This window comes from Petaurus breviceps, unplaced genomic scaffold (genome assembly GCF_028583685.1).
Source record: "Petaurus breviceps papuanus isolate PSGF00001 unplaced genomic scaffold, PetGlider_PUasm1.0 688, whole genome shotgun sequence".
Taxonomy (NCBI): Eukaryota; Metazoa; Chordata; class Mammalia; order Diprotodontia; family Petauridae; genus Petaurus; species Petaurus breviceps.
In genome coordinates this window covers 9,319,150-9,336,857 of record NW_027186457.1, presented here as the reverse complement: position 1 = coordinate 9,336,857, position 17,708 = coordinate 9,319,150, and the positions used below count along the sequence as shown (strand labels likewise).

The 17,708-nt window shown below is 37.9% G+C and overlaps 1 protein-coding gene across 1 annotated transcript in view; it reads right to left on the bottom strand.

Annotated features, from left to right (window-relative positions):
* The window catches only part of COL4A3 (collagen type IV alpha 3 chain), a 171,507-nt gene that overhangs the window by 72,126 nt on the left and 81,673 nt on the right, over nucleotides 1–17,708 (bottom strand). Inside the window, exons 10-21 of the mRNA XM_069104555.1 lie at nucleotides 16,658–16,720; nucleotides 16,381–16,416; nucleotides 13,738–13,779; nucleotides 13,425–13,502; nucleotides 11,243–11,305; nucleotides 8,542–8,601; nucleotides 6,985–7,029; nucleotides 5,841–5,894; nucleotides 5,488–5,529; nucleotides 2,858–2,942; nucleotides 1,761–1,796; nucleotides 1,144–1,308 (exon numbers count right to left, since the gene is read on the bottom strand). Coding sequence (XP_068960656.1) covers nucleotides 1,144–1,308; nucleotides 1,761–1,796; nucleotides 2,858–2,942; nucleotides 5,488–5,529; nucleotides 5,841–5,894; nucleotides 6,985–7,029; nucleotides 8,542–8,601; nucleotides 11,243–11,305; nucleotides 13,425–13,502; nucleotides 13,738–13,779; nucleotides 16,381–16,416; nucleotides 16,658–16,720 — 769 coding nt within the window. The remainder of the gene's footprint in view (nucleotides 1–1,143; nucleotides 1,309–1,760; nucleotides 1,797–2,857; nucleotides 2,943–5,487; nucleotides 5,530–5,840; nucleotides 5,895–6,984; nucleotides 7,030–8,541; nucleotides 8,602–11,242; nucleotides 11,306–13,424; nucleotides 13,503–13,737; nucleotides 13,780–16,380; nucleotides 16,417–16,657; nucleotides 16,721–17,708) is intronic.

The window sequence follows — 17,708 nt, the reverse complement described above, 5'->3', positions numbered from 1 at the left end:
TAATATATTTAACCCATACTTCTTTCATTGGAAGATGAAGTCACTCATGCATGTTGGTATGAATGAAGAGAGTGAGTCACTTATTTTCACAATTACATAGAAGTGGGAGGCTGAGTTTGGAGAAGGGTCAGAAAATGGGTTTATTTGGAATATAGGAGATATGAAAAGGAGTGATGCAGAATGTTAGGAAAAGTAGGGCATGGAAGACTTTAAATTCTGTGCTGAAGAGCTTATATTTTATCCCAGAGGCAATAGCCAATATTTATATAGCAATTTAAGGTTTGCAAAGTACTTTATGAAGATTATCTCATTTTATTCTCACAACTCTAGGAGGAAGATGCTATTCTCATACCCATTTTACAGATGAGGAAACTGTAGCAGGCAGATGTTAAGTGACTTGCCCAGGGTCACAAAGCTAGTATGTGTCTGAGGCTGGATTTGAATTCAGGTCTTCCTGATCCCAGGTCCTGAGCTCTGTGCATTGTGCCACCAGCTGCCTTCATGACTCAGGGGAGCAGCTAATTAGGCACAGCTGTAAATTATCTGTTGATAAAAGCTCTAGTTCGATGGCTCTTCCAGAAACTTCTCCAGGAATTGGTCTCAATCATTCTAGTAGTAGAAAGAACCCTGGCCTGGGTAGGGATCAGGAAAGACCTGGTGATGTCTGAGAAGTGACTGGTCCCAGGTCACTCAGTTGACAGGATTCTGGCTCAGGTATTGTGACTTTGATCCAGTTAATAGTATCATAAATGAAGAGATGGAAAGAACCTTCAAGCTCCAACCTCCCCATTTTACAGTAGAGGAAAATGAGGCCCCCAAAAGTGACTTTTCCAGAGTCACTGAGTTAATGAGATTGATGTACTGCCTAAGTTTCTATTCTTGGCATTCTGTACCCCTGCTGACATATCAGTACAACACTTTGAGTGGCTTTGTAGAGGGATAATAATGAGCTGGTGATTCCTCTGTAAACAGGTCACTCTATCTTCCTGACTTCACTGATAAAGGATTTGGAACAGGAGCAAAAATGGGGCATCAAAACTCATGATTTCAGAGCAGGATCAAAATCCATTATCTCAGTGTATAAATTGGTTACAAAAACAAACCGCAGATTATTCAAGGGGAATAGGAAGAAGGCATTTTGACCTGGTGGTCCTGGAAGACCAGGTAACCCCTTGTAGCCTGGTGTGCCTGGGAATCCAGGAAATCCAGGAGGACCCATTATATCCATGCCAGGTGGTCCTCTCTCTCCTTTACTTCCTTTGATTCCTGGAGATCCTGGGGTACCCCTAAGACCGGGTCTTGATGCCCCTAAGTAGAAAAAATAAACATTTTAAGCCATTAGAGATACTTCCAAAAACATTTTAGGTAAGTTATTTTTTCTGTATATGGGTTCCTTCAAGATTCTTTCTTCTTTTAATCACCCCTATTTTGCATCTAAGAAAAGTCTTTTTGCTTATGATCCAGGACTTTAAAATTATTAACATTTCAAGGGCACATGAAAATTCTAACGAATACCTAGTCCAAGCTGACTGGACAAAAAAGATGTCACCATTCCACCTCCACATATGTTAGTTCTCACCTTCCCTTTCATTACCTGTATCAGACAATTAACAAAGAGGTAATAAAAATGGCTTGGGTAAAGTCAGGAAACATCTGATGTCTCACAAAGAGAGACATAACTTTAATGCAACCTGGCTTAATATGAACATTACTGTTTTTTTTTTAAATTAGTATATATATTCTAAGAAATACATACATACCAGGTCTACCAACATCTCCTGGGGGACCTTGGGGTCCTGTGGAAAGGATCAAATTTTTTTTTAAAAGACATAGGTGCCAAACCTCCTTCCCCCTTTTCTACCCCCCAAAGAAAAGCATAAGATCATTAGGATTTAGAACTATTAGGAACTTTGGAGGCCATCCAGACCACACCCTCATTTTACAGATGAGGAAACTGAGTCCCAAAGACATAAAGTGACTTGCTTAAGGCTGAATAGGTAGAAAGTAGAAGAACTGAGATGCAAACCCAGGTCCTCTGACTCAAATCCAGGGTTCATCTCCTATATCAAGTGTAACTTAAGTAACTGGAGAAACTGTATGTCATTATATTAACAGGACCAAGAGCATCAATCAACACAAAGTTTTGAAAATAATTTTACTATAATTTACTATAGTTTCTCTTGTGTAATTCATTTAAATATAAATAATTATCAGCTGATACCATTTTATTTTCAAATAAAAATTTTTCATTCTACTATCTCTATTTTCTTGGCTTTGTGTATTAAAAAAATGCACTGTGCCAATTGATGGTGCTTGGTCCTTTGAGGTATTCTTAAATTTTGGTCCTTCTAGTTAGTCACTCAAACACTTTTAATGGCTTTTTGTGTCTTGCTCTCTCTTCTTTAAACACTGTGAACTTCATACAGACAAAGATTAGAGACTAAAAAAACCCTAGAATCTCACTAATAAAAAGATAGACTTGCATGCAGAAAGCTAGTCAAGCAGTGAAACAATTGTAAAGAATTAAAAATGATATGTGTAAAGGGATGATGTATGTAAAGTGCTTACTGAACCATGAAGGGCTACATAGTTATAGGCTATAGGCAGTTAAGTGGGGCAGTGGATGCCTGTATTTCATTCATCCTCACAAAAATTCCCTGAAGTAGCTTTTGATGTGGTTGTCTACATGTTGGGACAGAAAAATGGTAATGGAATATAATCATCACCATCATCTCTGGGAAATGCAAAGTTTGGACATCCTTCTTAAGTGGGAGACAATAAAACTCTTGGAATATTCCAGCAATGCATTACAAGTGGGACTAGTGGTCAGAGAATACTTTAAGAAAAGCCCTCTTACCATGTGGGCCACGTTCTCCTTTGGGTCCTGGAGGGCCAGGAGCTCCATCATTGCCTTTTTCCATGTATCCATTGTAATATTCTGTCTTAAAATAGAAAGGGATGAAAAATTTTAAAAAGAAAGCCTCCTAGGGACCCACTAAAAGCTTTCAACAGATAACATTATGGTGTCAATTATTCTAGTTTCTTTTGTGGCCTCCTGACTGAAAAGAAACTTTCAGAATTTGCCAGACGTCATCAGTTATCTGAGACACAGCAGTCACATATGGCCTTAATATACATGAGTAAGAGAGACTTCCACAGTAGGTCACAGGTGATATTTAGGGGCTAAAGGTGCCCTCCTGGTATTATAATTATCCTGTATGTCCATATTATAAATTTGAGAATTCTATTTGCAAGTCTAGATGAATATAATCTCTGATGGGCTCAATAGACCTCTGGCTAACCTCTTCTCTATGATCCTGAAGCTGACATTCATTAGCTATTAGTGATGCAGCTTTGGAGGAGGGATGTAGTTCTTTAGAAGAGATTACTGATAGACATGTTATAGACATAGAATAATAACACATGATGTCCCAAAAGTCTTAGTGGAGTCTTAATGTTTAATAGCCTAAAATTCCACTTAGACTCCTGTGTTATTTCACCCTCACGTTGAAAGTTTGCAGAATGTTTGCATTAAGTTACACACATTCACTCACTTGGCCCTCACCACACCCATGTATGGGAACTGCTATTATTAGGCCCAATTTTACAATGAGGAGACTCAGACTCAGAGGTGCTAAGTGACTGGCTTAAAGTCACAGCTAGTAAGTGTCCAGGAAAGATTCCAACCCCATTCTTCCTGACTCTGAGTCAAGCACTTTGCTCACTCATGCCCCAAACTGCTTGTCTCACACCAATGAAAATCAAATTTTTCTCAGGGAAAACAGAAAATGTATTTTAAAAGGTCATAGCAATAGGAAATATTAGGTTTTCCTCCCTCCCTGACTCACTTTTCTTTTAGCTTCTGCATTTTAACCTGGAAGGGGAAAATCTAATATTTGTCACCTTGTTTTGTAGATGGTAAAGTGGAACAGTATACAGACTACGGCCAAGACTATAGAATTACATGATGTCTATGGACCAGAACTCACAACCTTGGATGTTCTGTTTTCCCTACTCCCTACTCTACAGAAATATTTGTCCTACTTGGTGTTCAGGGACTGAGAAAAAGTGAGTCTGTTCCTATACTACAGTGAGGAAGATAGACTGATGGAAGGTAACAGAGCTCTTGGCATCTTTCCGTGGGTTCTCATTGGCTGCTCCCACTCTCCATTAGCATTTGTACTTGGTTCTGCTAGGAAGTTCATCTTTGATCACAGTTATGTATCCCTGAGAAAAGAGTTGGTGAACACACAGCTCCAATGTGGATGACAATATTTCACAGTCATTCTCAAAAGCACCTTGTTTATTTTGTTGTTGTCTTTGGGGTTGGAGCCATAACTGGGATGGGGTGACCAGGGCATTTCCCCGGGGTGCACAAGCATCCAGGGTATTTTTTGTCTCTTCCGCTTCCCAATCCTCCATTGGTCCCATACCATCACTCTTATAACCATAGTGTGATTGCCTCTGACTCTGCCTTTCCTTGAATCCCCAGTGCTTAGCACAGAGCCTAGCACATAGGAGGGACATAATAAATGCTTGCTGATTGCCTGCTCTCTCACTTGGCTGCAGGTTCCCAGTGCTTCTTCTATTCAGTGTAGTAGCTAGCCTGGCATACCTTAGAGAAGATCTTGCCACATCTATTATCTCATAACCATACTCTTTTCTCGTCTCTTCCCTCTTCCTTATCTCCTTCTCCTAGGAGAAGGCTTTTGTGTGAGCCACTCATAGTCTGGTACTCTTATATTAGCAGAGAGGTGGCCTGTTACACAGAGTGTCTAGTCCTAACCTCCATGGGCCCATAATCTCCACCCATCAGCTTGTATGTGATTCTTAAGCCTCCTACCCCACAAGTGAACCTGTCTACAGATAAACTTCACCTTGCTACCCCTCACCCATTGAAGCAGTTTAAGATATCAATGGGTTTTTGTATCTTCCACCATTGGCCTTGGGTCTCTAAGGTCTAAGGTCTTTCCCCAGTGTTCTCCTCACTCCTTGATCTGCTTTTGATAGGGGCCATAATTTCTAGTTATAGTTCTATATGCATGACAAGTAATATTGTGGATTTAGAGCTAGGAAAGATCTGAGAAGAAATTGAATACAACTCCCTCATTTTGAAGATGTGGCAACTAAGTAATATCCATACACAATGCCTGAGATGGGATTTGAATCCAGATCTTTGTGACTCCAAGTCCAATGTATTCTCTAGTATACAATGCTGACTTAATAAATGCTTTTTGGTGTATTGATTGGGTATAAGGAGAGGAAGTCCCTTAGTTAGGAGTGTGTAGTGCTACTGTTCTCCTAAACACAAAGGTGGGAATACATTTCATTCTTAGTACCAAAAAAACAGCATCTTCCTGGGTATTTCAAAGGTAAATGTTATAATGTGAATTTCTTAAAGAGTTATTACAAGAACTACTGAGTCAGAGCACAGTGCCTTGAGGTGATCAACTCTACATTTTATCAGATAACTTCATCCAAACTTACTGGACCACGGAAACCCGGTAGGCCAATGTCTCCTTTAAATCCCTGTGTTAAAGAAATAGATGTAATTGTCAACTAAATCAATGAATGCTGATGCCACAATTAGAATAATCTGAGTGCAGTGTCCCACTTTCTCCCAAAATAAGAGTCTTCATTAGTTAAGTCTTCTTTGAATGTCATTTAGAGTTTAAATCTAAATGTTAAATTGTTCCAGGAAACCAGAAACCCCAATAAGACATTTTACTGAAGTCTATGATGATTGTATCTTGTGCCCAGTTTCCCCATCTTTTTTGTTTTTATCAAATCTGATTAAATTAAAAGAGGATAAAGTCACAGGATACTAAGGAAAGGATTACCTTAACACCATTTTCTCCAGTTAATCCAGGGAAACCCTTTTCACCCTTAGCTCCCTAAGGGAAAGAATAAAAGAAAATTGAAAGAAGTGAGTTCACCATTTTCTCCTATATCCACTGTAAACATTTCGAACTGCTCTTCTTAAAAAGAAAAGAACTTAAAAATGCATTCATGTTAGATTTTCACAAAAGGAGGACTAAAATAAGACTCTCATAGAAGGTGCTTAATCAACATTTGTTGAATTGCATTGTCAAGAATAGTTTTATTTTTTAATGATAAACTTTTGATTGGTTTATGGAATACACGAAGGCTCTCAAATATCAGTATAGGGAACTCCAGTTTGGAAATTCCTTCCAGGGTGGATAATAACCCATTTATGACTTAGTAGATTCAATTAAATTCAGAAAGCATTATTAAGCACATACTATGTGTCTAATACTGTGCGAGGCTCCAAGGATACAAAAATTAAAATGAGGAAAGGTCCTTGTCCTCATGAAGCACATAGAGGTTAAGGACACAGCTAATTTCAGAGGTGGAATCTGGGTGAGTTTTGGTCTTCCTGACTTCAAGTCTAGCACTAACCACTATACTACACCATTTCTTTAATTTAAAAAAATGACACGAATATAGCATTTTAAAGCTTACAAAGCATTTTATTTTATGTAAACCCTGCAACTACACTGTGAGGTGGATACCACACGTGACACTGTGTCCACTTTATAAGTAAAGAAGCAGGTTCGGAGTTGAAGTAATTTGCCTAATATTCCCCTAGTTACTAAATGTCTAAAACAGGAGGTGAAGCCCAATCTCTCTGGCTCTAAGACAGGGGTGGGGAACCTGCAGCCTCAAGGTCACATATGGCCTTCTAGGGCCTCAAGTGTGGTCCTATGACTGAATCCAAACTTCATTTGTTCTGTGAAGTTGGAACTTGGTCACAGGGCTATACTTGAGGCCTCATCTGGCATCAAGGCAGCAGGATCCCCACCCCTGCTCTAAGCGCAGCACTCATATTTCCTATACCAGAGGGCATTGTTAATTTAGAATTTCTGAACAAAACAAAACAAGAAAATCAAGGAACAGTCTTCCTTTGTCTAAGTAATGTTGTAACTTTAACCATGAAGGAATAATGAAAGATAAAATACTTACTGGAAGGCCAGGGAAACCAGGGGCACCATCTTTCCCAGGTTTTCCCTAAATTTAAAACAAAACAAAAGGTAAAAAAAAGCCAACATGCTATTTCATAAAAGCAGAAAATGTATTTGCTGTTTCTCCTATGGCCATTAGCTAGAAGTTTAAAAGAAAGTTTAAACATCCCTTAAGCCTTAAGCCTCCCACACTAAGATCAGTTTCTAATAGGAAAAGTCTTTGATCCAACCATTCTAGAGAGCAATTTGGAAATATGCCCAAACCCCAACCAAACTATACATACCCTTTGATCCAGCAGTACTACTACTACTAGGTCTGTATCCCAAAGAGATCATAAAAAAGAGAAAAGGACCTCCATGTGCAAAAATGTTTATAGTGGCCCTTTTCTTGGTGGCAAAATTTTGGAAATTGAGGGGTTGCCCATTAATTGAGGGATGCATGAACAAGCTGTGGTATTTGGGTGTAATAGAATACTGTTATGCTACAAGAAATGATGAACAGTCAGATTTCAGAAAAAACTTGTTAAGATTTGTATAACCTGGTGCAAAGTGAAATGAACAGAACCAGGAAACATCTTACATAGTATCAGCAACATTGTATGCTGATCAACTATGAGTGATGTAACTCTTCTCAGCAACACAATTACACAGGATCCATGATGGAAAATGCTATCCACATCCAGATAAAGAACTGATGAACTCTGAATGCAGATCAAAGCATACTTTTTTCACTTACTTTATTCTTTTTTTTGGTTTTTTTTTTTGGTTTCTTCTTTCACAACTGGAATTATGGGAATATATTTTACATGATAGCACATGCATAACCTATATCAAATTACCTACCATTTAAGGAAGAAGGTAGGGGAAGGAGGAAGAAAAATTTGGAAACTCAAAATCTTGAAAAAATGAATGCTAAAAATTGTCTTGATACGTAATTAGAAAAAAATACAATTAAAAAAAGGAAAAGCCTAACATACTAAGATGCTTCATTATTTCATTATTTTCTTGCTACCAAGAAAGGTATGAGGCCAACCAAAAAGCAAGCAGGGAAGGAGAGAAAAAAAAAACTAAATTGTTTTCTGAATGCTCCTGAGCTAGAGTTCCTCAATTCAGTTTCTTTGTTTTTTATTTTTAAGTGTTATGAACTCAGAAAATCAGACACTTATCTTGATGTGTATGAATTAAAACCTGTTCCAATAGATTATTTTGAGATAAGCTGTGGTTTTAGATTATCTATACCATTTCTCCCCCAACCTATTAATGAATAGTTGAGTTAACACCATAAATATATTGCAAATATATAAAGCATTACTTTTGTCATCTTCCACTGTGTAAAAGCATTTTATGATAAAATCTTAAACCTTGTTTCTAATATATGTATGCATATGTATATTCGCATACACATATTTACATATACATATGTATGCATGCATGTCCACATGCTATGAACACACATGCATGTACACATTTATTTACACATAATTGGCTTTTCAAAGTAGAATCCAAATTGCTGCTAGCCCCTATCCACACATTCCCCTAGGGAATGAATGTTTCTCACCTGAGGACCAGGGTCTCCAGGAACACCTTTTTCAGAACCATAAGATTCGCCAGGTAGCCCCTATATTGGAGAAATGTTAAAGTTTATGTTTTCTTGTATAAGGGTTGAGTTCCTCAGCAACTTCAACCAATCAAATGACATGTATGCAATGAAGTTTTAAAATGTGTAAATGAGATAGTTTAAACCCCCTGATCTGTTTAAGTGGCATGAGTCTTTGATCTGGGTGTGACTGGATGATACCAATCATACCCACTGGGCCTGTGTATAACACAGCAGTTCATGTCAGTGAAAGTAGTCCAGAGGGGTCTATCCCAGAGGTAGAAGATTTCAGTTCTAGACTTGAGGATACTAGTTCCAACAAGTGCTTGAGAGGGAATTATTCTTGGTAGGAAGGGTGTGAAGAAGGATAAAGCTAGTGTTTCTTTAGCCTATTCCATTGACCACATCACTGGGGAGAAGATAACAATAGAAGATAATGCATCTAACCACCAAGGACAAACATGAACCAAAAAAATACAAACAGATACAGGAATATAGCCACCCAAATGAGAAGCTATCCAAGCTTCAGGGAGTATAAGGTCTCCTCCCTTGTGATCAAAAGAATTCTGACTATTGAAAGAGGAAAGTCCTTGGAGCTCAGCAAAGAACTACAGATAAAGAGAGCTTCATGAGGACTCCAAAAGGGAAAAAGGACTTCCAGCACTAGGACCTGTGTCATATTCCTTTGCCATAGGTTTTCCCTAAACATGTACCTTTTTATTTTACATTTATATCCACTCTTTCCAGGAGCCATGTATGTCTAGTAGAGGAGTGTGTACTGGTGGAGGAGAGGGGAATTTTGTATCAACTGTTCTTACTACATCACTTTAATAAATATCTTTTTAAAGAGCTAAGTGAGGCTATTGGCTTATAACTGTGTAAAAACACACCAATGAAGGCTTATGAGCAACAGCATTAGAAACCTAAGGACTATCTCTAAGAATGCGATGGAACTCATTGCCATCTGAGGACTCATCCTGCTAATGCAAGTGGGAGTTGGGGAAGTAGTTCAGAGAGGAGGCTGCTCTTGTTTTTCCATTCACATTGATTTTATTTACTTACTACCTTTAGGATTAGAGGATCATAGAGCTAGAAGGACCTTTAGATGGTCAACTTTCATGAAGAACCTCTTTGAATTTGAATTGATCCTCAGACCATAGATCAAACAGCTACCACCTGCATGCACTCTGTTGGTGCAGCCTATATCTCTAAGGGTACCTTCCATATTTATGTTGTAAATATAGACATGCTTATATTTGTCTCCACCATTATAATGTAAGTCTTTTTAAGAACAGCCTTTTTCTTTGTATACTTAGATCTTAATACAGTGCCTGGCACATAACAAACAATAAATGCTTGTTGATTGATTGATTTGATTGGTTGGAAGTACAAGTTGTTCAAAATGAAGGGGAAAAACATACAAATGGAAAAAGGAGAGGTGACATTACTAGTGGTGGGACATTGGACAAATCGTCTGACCTCCCTGTCTTCAGTTTCTTCATCTGTAACGTGAGGGGGTTGAACAAGATTTTTTAGGTTCTTTCTAGTTCTAAATCTGTGATCCCTGACCAATTTATTGACTATGTAGCCTTATTCAGAATATGGATTGCAGATTGACATATAATTTATGACAGAACATAGGAAATCTGAATTGGTTATTAAGACAAAGGTCAGAAACAATCAGAGATCAGCATCATGTACAGAGAGAGAAGAGCAAAGGGAAGGTGGAAGGGAAGAATGAAAAGGTAGGGAAGTATAATGGTTTGTGTTCACAGGATCTAATAAGTCCCAGGACATATGATGTATGACAACTTGCAATCCTTACTACTGTATTACCCATCAAGATTAAATGATTTATTGTAGTGGCAACCACACTGGCATACCCAGGATGGCTGCTAGCAGAGGTTCTTAGATCTGCTTTTAAAGGGGTTAGCAATCCTAATTTTAATTACATTCACTAGTTCAGGGGAAAAGTTGGCGGCCTGAACTTTAGAGAAAATACAAACAGAGAAAATGTAAGCAAATAAATACCAACAGAAAGGGCTCTGACTACCTGAATCAAAGCAATATTACTATATACTTTACATACATCCCTGGTTCGAGAAAGCTTTACATCTGAGCAGTCAGTAACCTCTGAGCATAGGGCCACTTGGAATCTCGACCAGGAAATCACAAGATCCTTCTCATAAGTGAGCCCCCAAAGCAACATACCAACTCAGAGTATATATACATTCCCTCCTGACTCAGTAACTAATTAGAAATGAGCAAAAGGTATGAAAGCCTTCCTACAAGCAAGCCTCACCTAAGCAAGCTTCCCTTAATGGACTCCAGGTGAGACCTCTTAATGGGTGGATGATCTTATATCCCATTAACATTACCCTTACCCAAGTTGTCCATGGCCACGAAAAATTATTTATTATTTACCTTTATCATTATACTTAGCTTATGATAACAAAGGTAAGCATTATTATGGTTAATATTGTTATAGAAATATTGTTATAGCTCTATTATTTTAAAGGTAAAATTCTAGGGTTTTTTGTTAACACTAGGGATCAAATAAAATTATGAAGCAGGGTTTTTGTATTTTATCAAGGATTTAAAGTTCCTCCCATGTTAATATACATTGAAATGTTTTGTTATATGTTGTTTGTTGATAGCCTACCTTTGGTCCTGGGGGTCCTGGTTCACCCATTCTTCCTTTGTCTCCTTTATCTCCTTTATACTCCTATCAAAAAATAATTCAGAGTGTTTATACATTCATAAGATGAGTATATAATTAACTTAGACATTTAAAATAGCAAGAAAACTGGTTCTCTAATATTCCTCATTATAAGAAAACCTGATACATCAGAAATTGTCACATTACATAAAAAAATCATCATCTTATAAAAAGGATTAATTTCAGGTTTCTTTTCAATAATAAGTTATTCTAGAACACTTAAAATCAAATTCAATTTCTTTTTTAGATAGATTGAAAACACTTTTCAGGAGTACCTCTACCATGTGAAGTTAGGGGTCTGTGTGAAAAAAATGCTTCAAACTTCTGATAATCAGAGAAATGCAAACTAAAGCAACACTGAAGTTCCATATCATACCCATCACATCTGATCATAAAAAAGGAAAATGATAAATGTTGGAGGAGCTGCGAGAAAATAGATATATTCATGCACTAATTGCTGTAAATTGGTCCAGCCATTCTGGAAAGCAATTTGGAATAATACCCTGTAGCAGCAAGCACCCCAAGCATCCCCAGGGTTGCTGCCACCACAGGTTCTTGGATCTGCTTTGATAAAGGAAAGCAACTCAAAATGGGTTAACAAGCTTACTTTAATCAGTCAAATATGTATCGTTTATCTAGTTCAGGGGAAAAACGTCAGCACCCTGAACTTCAGAATATACAGACAGAATTATCAAGACGGAGAAACAGATCAAGTAGACAGTTTTCAAATTGTCCAACCATTACATCCATACCCAATCAACATCTGGGTTTCAACATCTGGGTTTTCCAAAGCCGAGGGGGGCTCTCAACAACGGCTTCCCACAATCCAGATCAAATCACAGAACACTTCTCAAAGTGAGCCCCAAAACAAAGCTACACATTAGGGCTTATATAGCCTTCTCCTGGCTCAGAGAATGTAACAACCTTATTGACTCACTGCCCAATCAAAAAGTATCTACTGAAAAACAAGCCTCCCACCCCAGGCTCCAGGTGCACTTTAACCTAGGGGCAGGGAAGATCTTAAAAATTTACATTTCCATTACATACCCCTAAAGTTACTAAATTATTTCATTACTAGATCTTTATCCCCAAAGAGATCAAAAAAGAGGAAAAGGACCTATATGTACAAAAATATTTATAGTAGCTCCTTTTGTGGTGGCAAAAAAATGGAAACAAAGTAAATTTCCATTGACTGGGGAATAGAACAAATTATGAAACATGAATCTAATGGAATGCTGTTGTTCTGTGAGCAGTGTCTAGGAGGACAACTTCAGATGACACTTGGAGGACTTATATGAGCTCATACTGAGTGAAGTGATCAGAAGTAGGGGTCATATACAATAACAACAATATTGTAAAAATGAACAATTTTGAAAGGTTTAAAGAGCAATGATCCTGGAAATGACCAGCCAGACTACAGAGGACTGAAGGTGAAGGATGCCACCCACTTCCTGACAGAGAAAGATGGAATATATACACAGAATGAGATGCACCTTTTTGGACATGGCCAAGGTGGGAATTTCTTTTGCTGAACTATACATATTTGTTACAAAGGTTTTGATTTTCTTTTTTTCTTCTTCAAAGAGAGGGGGAGGTAGAAGAAAGAGAAAAAAGTCAAGTGAGGCATTTTGTAATTACAGTTTGGCTTATTAAGCTATTTTGGGACATGGTTTGGGCCCTTCCTACCAAACACAACTAATAAGGTAAATCAAAGTGAATTTCCAGTTAATCTTGAGGCTTTAGTCTGCTTGCTTCTTTACATAATCCTAATGGGCTCCACAATTTATTCAATAAATATGATCCTAAAACTCTGTCAATTAAATTGTCCATTTTTTGCCAATTAAATTGATTTTGTCAATTAAATCATCTCACATATACGTAAGGAAGTATAGTGTTCAAATAGCTCACATTTATAGGATTTCACTTTATATAAATCATCTCATTTGATAATCAGTGTGATTATCTCATTTCAAAAGAGACTTGAATCCTTTTATAAAACAATTTTTTCTTATTGTTGCACTTCAAAAAATTATTTCCTAATTTATTTGTTTGGTAAATTTGGCTGTAAGAATAACTGGTCCCAGGTTTAGCAGAAGGTAAAGCTCAAATACTATTGGAGTGTTACCGTTAGGTTGTCTGGCCCAGTCAGGGTCACAATAACTGCTCCTGGTGGTCCAGGGGGTCCTGTTAACCCTTTCATACCCTAAAAGGACAAAGAAATAAATGACAAGAACAAAATAACCAGACTCCATAGATGAGCTATCATTGAAGAATGTCCCTATCTGTGCACTTCCTATATTAAGATTAACCAAAAGGTAACTTGAGACATGGGAAGTACATCATTGTAAATGTCTTTTTTCTAACCACTGTGGATATTTATACAATAGATCTTAAAAGTAATTTTTCCCATATATATAAAAGGTAGCATTTTAAATTACCTGATCTCCCTTTTCTCCGATCCCTTTAACACCCATGTGACCCTATGGAGAAACATAAAGGTTATAGTTTTTAAAAAGTCTTTATACATGAAAACATTTACGTTTCATTTATTTTATCTTTTACACTGGATATTCATATTTGAACCATGAATTTTAGGCTGATAAAAGATTTTTTTCAGATAGTACTCGGGAGGAAAATGGTCTTATTCAGAAAACAGAGAAATGAAGTAGAGAAGGATTTAAGAAATGTATTTAATGTCTCAGATGACTCAGGAGACAGTACTACAGTGAAAAGAATTCCAGGGGTGGTCAGGTAGCACAGCGAGTAAGAGCACCGGCTCCAGTGTCGGGATGACCTGGAGATCGAATCCTGGGCTCAGACACTTAGCACCCACCCAGAAACACCTGGCCGTGTAACCTTGAGCAAGTTACTTAACCCTAATTGCTTAAAAAAAAAAAGAATTCCAGAGGTGGAAGGAGTCAGGATACCTGGTCCCTTAGCCTGGGCACTGGGGCAGATAGGACACCTACTCTTTGTGCTGTCAGAAAGAGACATGGGGTTGGGATTTCCAAAGTACTTGACCATCACAATGGCTTTGAAATTCCTAGGTGGGACCAATAATATCACATGTTGAAAGCCAAAATATTTGATTCAGCACTCAGATTATGCGGGGAGCCAAGGAGGCCTGATCCAGGACTCAGATAAAAATCTTGACAGTGTGCTCTGAGGGAGGTCCTTTGAGATGTGGCTTTTTGTTAAGCTTGCTCCTTGGTCCTTTGAAATGGGCTACACTTGAAAGTATGTTGTTTGAGTTTTGAGATTAAAGGCTCTGGCCCAAGACTTCAGTCACCTAGATAACAAATTCTTATCAAATTATCTATTCTCTTCTACTTCCAAGATATAACAGACTAAGATAATGATAAGAAAACTTGAGTCCTATTCATTTGTCTCATTGCTCTATAAAAACCTTGTCCTAAGAATCAATAAATGGAGTTCATAATTCTTCCTTGAACTACCCACATGTCTGTTCATTTCTTATACACATCTCCCACCCTGATTAGTGCTGGACACTGAGAAGCCCATGGCAGTCACCTTAGGCCAGGGGCTGTGAAGGTACTAGGGCCTTAATAACAAATGATTTACCTTTCACAACAGAACTATAAAAAAGGAACCAAATGAATGAATTGTGTGAATGACTATTCTGTATTTACCATCATGATCAAAGTGCCATAGGATGTTAGAACCAGAAGGAAGCTTGGAGATCATCTAGTCTACCACCTTCATTTTTCAGAGGAAGGAACTCGGGCCCAGCAAGAGGAAGTGATTTGTACAGTCACACAGATAATAAATAGCAAAGTCAGTGTTTAAACCCAGGTCCTCTGACTACAAATTTAGTGTTCTTTCAGTATAACAACTAGAAATTTTGGCACCTAATGCAAGCAGTCCTAAATGCTTTATTAAATCAATTTTCTAATTCATGATGTGAAACTAATAGGCACTGACCCTATGAATTCATTGCTACATTGATAATTCATTAAAGGAACCCCCAAATGAAAAAATTCTTTCTACCAACACAGATTGACACCTTCTCTATAACTTATCTTCTGCTCTAAGCACTGAGAGGATAAGTCCTTCTCCCAAGATCACCTGATCAGTATCTGTCAAAGGTGAGACTTAAACCCCAATCTTTCTGACTTGGAGGCATACTCTCTATTCACTGTCCCAGTGATGCCAAATTCAGGAATCTCTGTAAGACTCTACATTGCTGAGAAGGTGCAGATCTTCAGTGATAGAAGCTGTTTTCTAGGACCTCCTTTCATTAATGAAATTAGAGAAAATAAAAACATGCTAACTTACAAATAGGGACATCCGTAACATCTAATGTTAACTAATCATATTTGCTAACTAGGTGCTGGATGGACTCAGTTGCTTCTCTTCTGCTGCCGAAGAGATGCATGTGTTAAATTTTTGTGCTTTCTAAATTTTGGTACCCTGGGAGAAAGTCTCAGCTGCCCTGCCCTAGTTATTTTTTCAGTTAGATGAAATTAAATATTAAAATTAAAAAGTACAAAAAAAGGGTAATGAAGAAACTGTTAATGATGCAAATTAAACTCAAATTTATGCACAAGAAAAGATGAAACTGATTTTTTTTTTTTGCCTTTTGGAGGGAAATTGGGGTTAAGTGACTTGCCCAAAGTCACACGGCTAGAAATTGTGTCAAGTGTCTGAGGCCGCATTTGAACTCAGGTCCTCCTGACTCCATGGCCGATGCTCTATTCACTGTGCCACCTAGCTGCCCCTAAACTGATTTTTCTTTGGCAGAAACATTGCTCAAATGTGTTAGCTGATATGAAGTACAATTGTGTAATTTTTCCAGAAAATGTCTGAAATCAGGTTGATGATGCCCAACTTTTTCCTTATGAGAAACTGCATTTGACTTCCTTAAGAACCTGATTGGGGCCTGGGATGGGGGAATCCTCCCAATCACACTTTCTTCCTTGCTGGACATCCCTTTGGAGCTTGGGAAGAGGGCAACTGACTTGAGGATCAATGAGGAAAGACTCTGAGATTTACTAAGCAATCAAAACCACCTAGCTGGGCATCTCTGATGTAATCTGTGCCACCTGTGAACTTTGATCTACCTTTGGTCCTGGAGGTCCCATCTCTCCTGGAAAACCCTGCAAGACACCAAAAACTAAAATTACAATAAGGAAAGAGGTTCTGCTACTTTCATTAAGAAATATTTTATCAATGGAAGCACAACTTATTCAGACAGACACAAACTGTAAATACAAATTCCTAAAATAATACCCATGGCCATGTTTGATATGGTTATTTTATTTTGTGTATATATATGTATATACATACACACATATATGTATACATATATATGTATATTGATGAGGGCTTCATACTCACTTGGAAACCTGGGGGCCCTTGTGGTCCAGCTGGTCCAGGAAATCCTGGGGGTCCAGGCAAACCCTTTAAAAAACATGAATTAGAATAACTTCCTACCTGGTTGTTATATAAAAGCAACCCTAATTTCACAAGTCTAATTTACTGAAATATTTTAAAGGAATCAGAAGAATAAATTATGTTTAATAAATCATCACACCCAAAGAATAGAGGGTCTTTAACCATGTGGAATAGGTCATCAGCAGCCCAGCATGAAGGGGAGCATCTACAGAAAAAAAGGCTGAGGTTCCACTGTGCTTTATAGCAGCGTCTATACAGCTTCACTTTTTCTCTGCTTATGGTCCAAGCTTTAGGATATCATATTCTTTTCCTCCATCATCTCTGGCCTCCTTGCTTCTTGTCTTTTATCTCTTGAATCTGTCAACACAGGATAGCAAGAACTTCCTCAAGTGTTGTTTGCTTCCAGTTGAATGGAACCAATTTAAAACTCCTCCTCCTCCTCAAGGCCCTCTGCCAGTTGGCACTGCCTTCAACAGGAGTTTAGATATACCTCATCTTCCATGCAATTACACCTCCTTCTCACACTGGCAAACGATTTGTTTACCCAGGCTCCAAAGCCTTTGCTTATGTCATTACCTGAAACAGGCCCTCTTCTCTTTTTCCTCCTTCAAAATTTTGCTCGACTCACCTCTTCCATAAAACCCACTTAGTTCTCATCAATGCAGTTATTCTAGCCACTCCCTTATCGACCTCTGTGTAGTTGTAGAATTGTAGAATGACATAAGGTATTTGTTGTTGATCATGACAGCAAGACTGGTTGCAATCCTTTTATCTTTGGAGAGAATTGGTCTGACTATGGAGAGAGGAGCTGGCCCAAAGTGAGTCTTTGGTGTTCAGGGGAGAGCACAACTATAGCTGTGTGAGTAACCCAGGGATTTAAGTAGAGATTTTGTAAGCTCACCCCTGTGTTTATATACATATACATACATACATACATACATACATACATATATATATATATATATATATATATATATATATATATATATATATA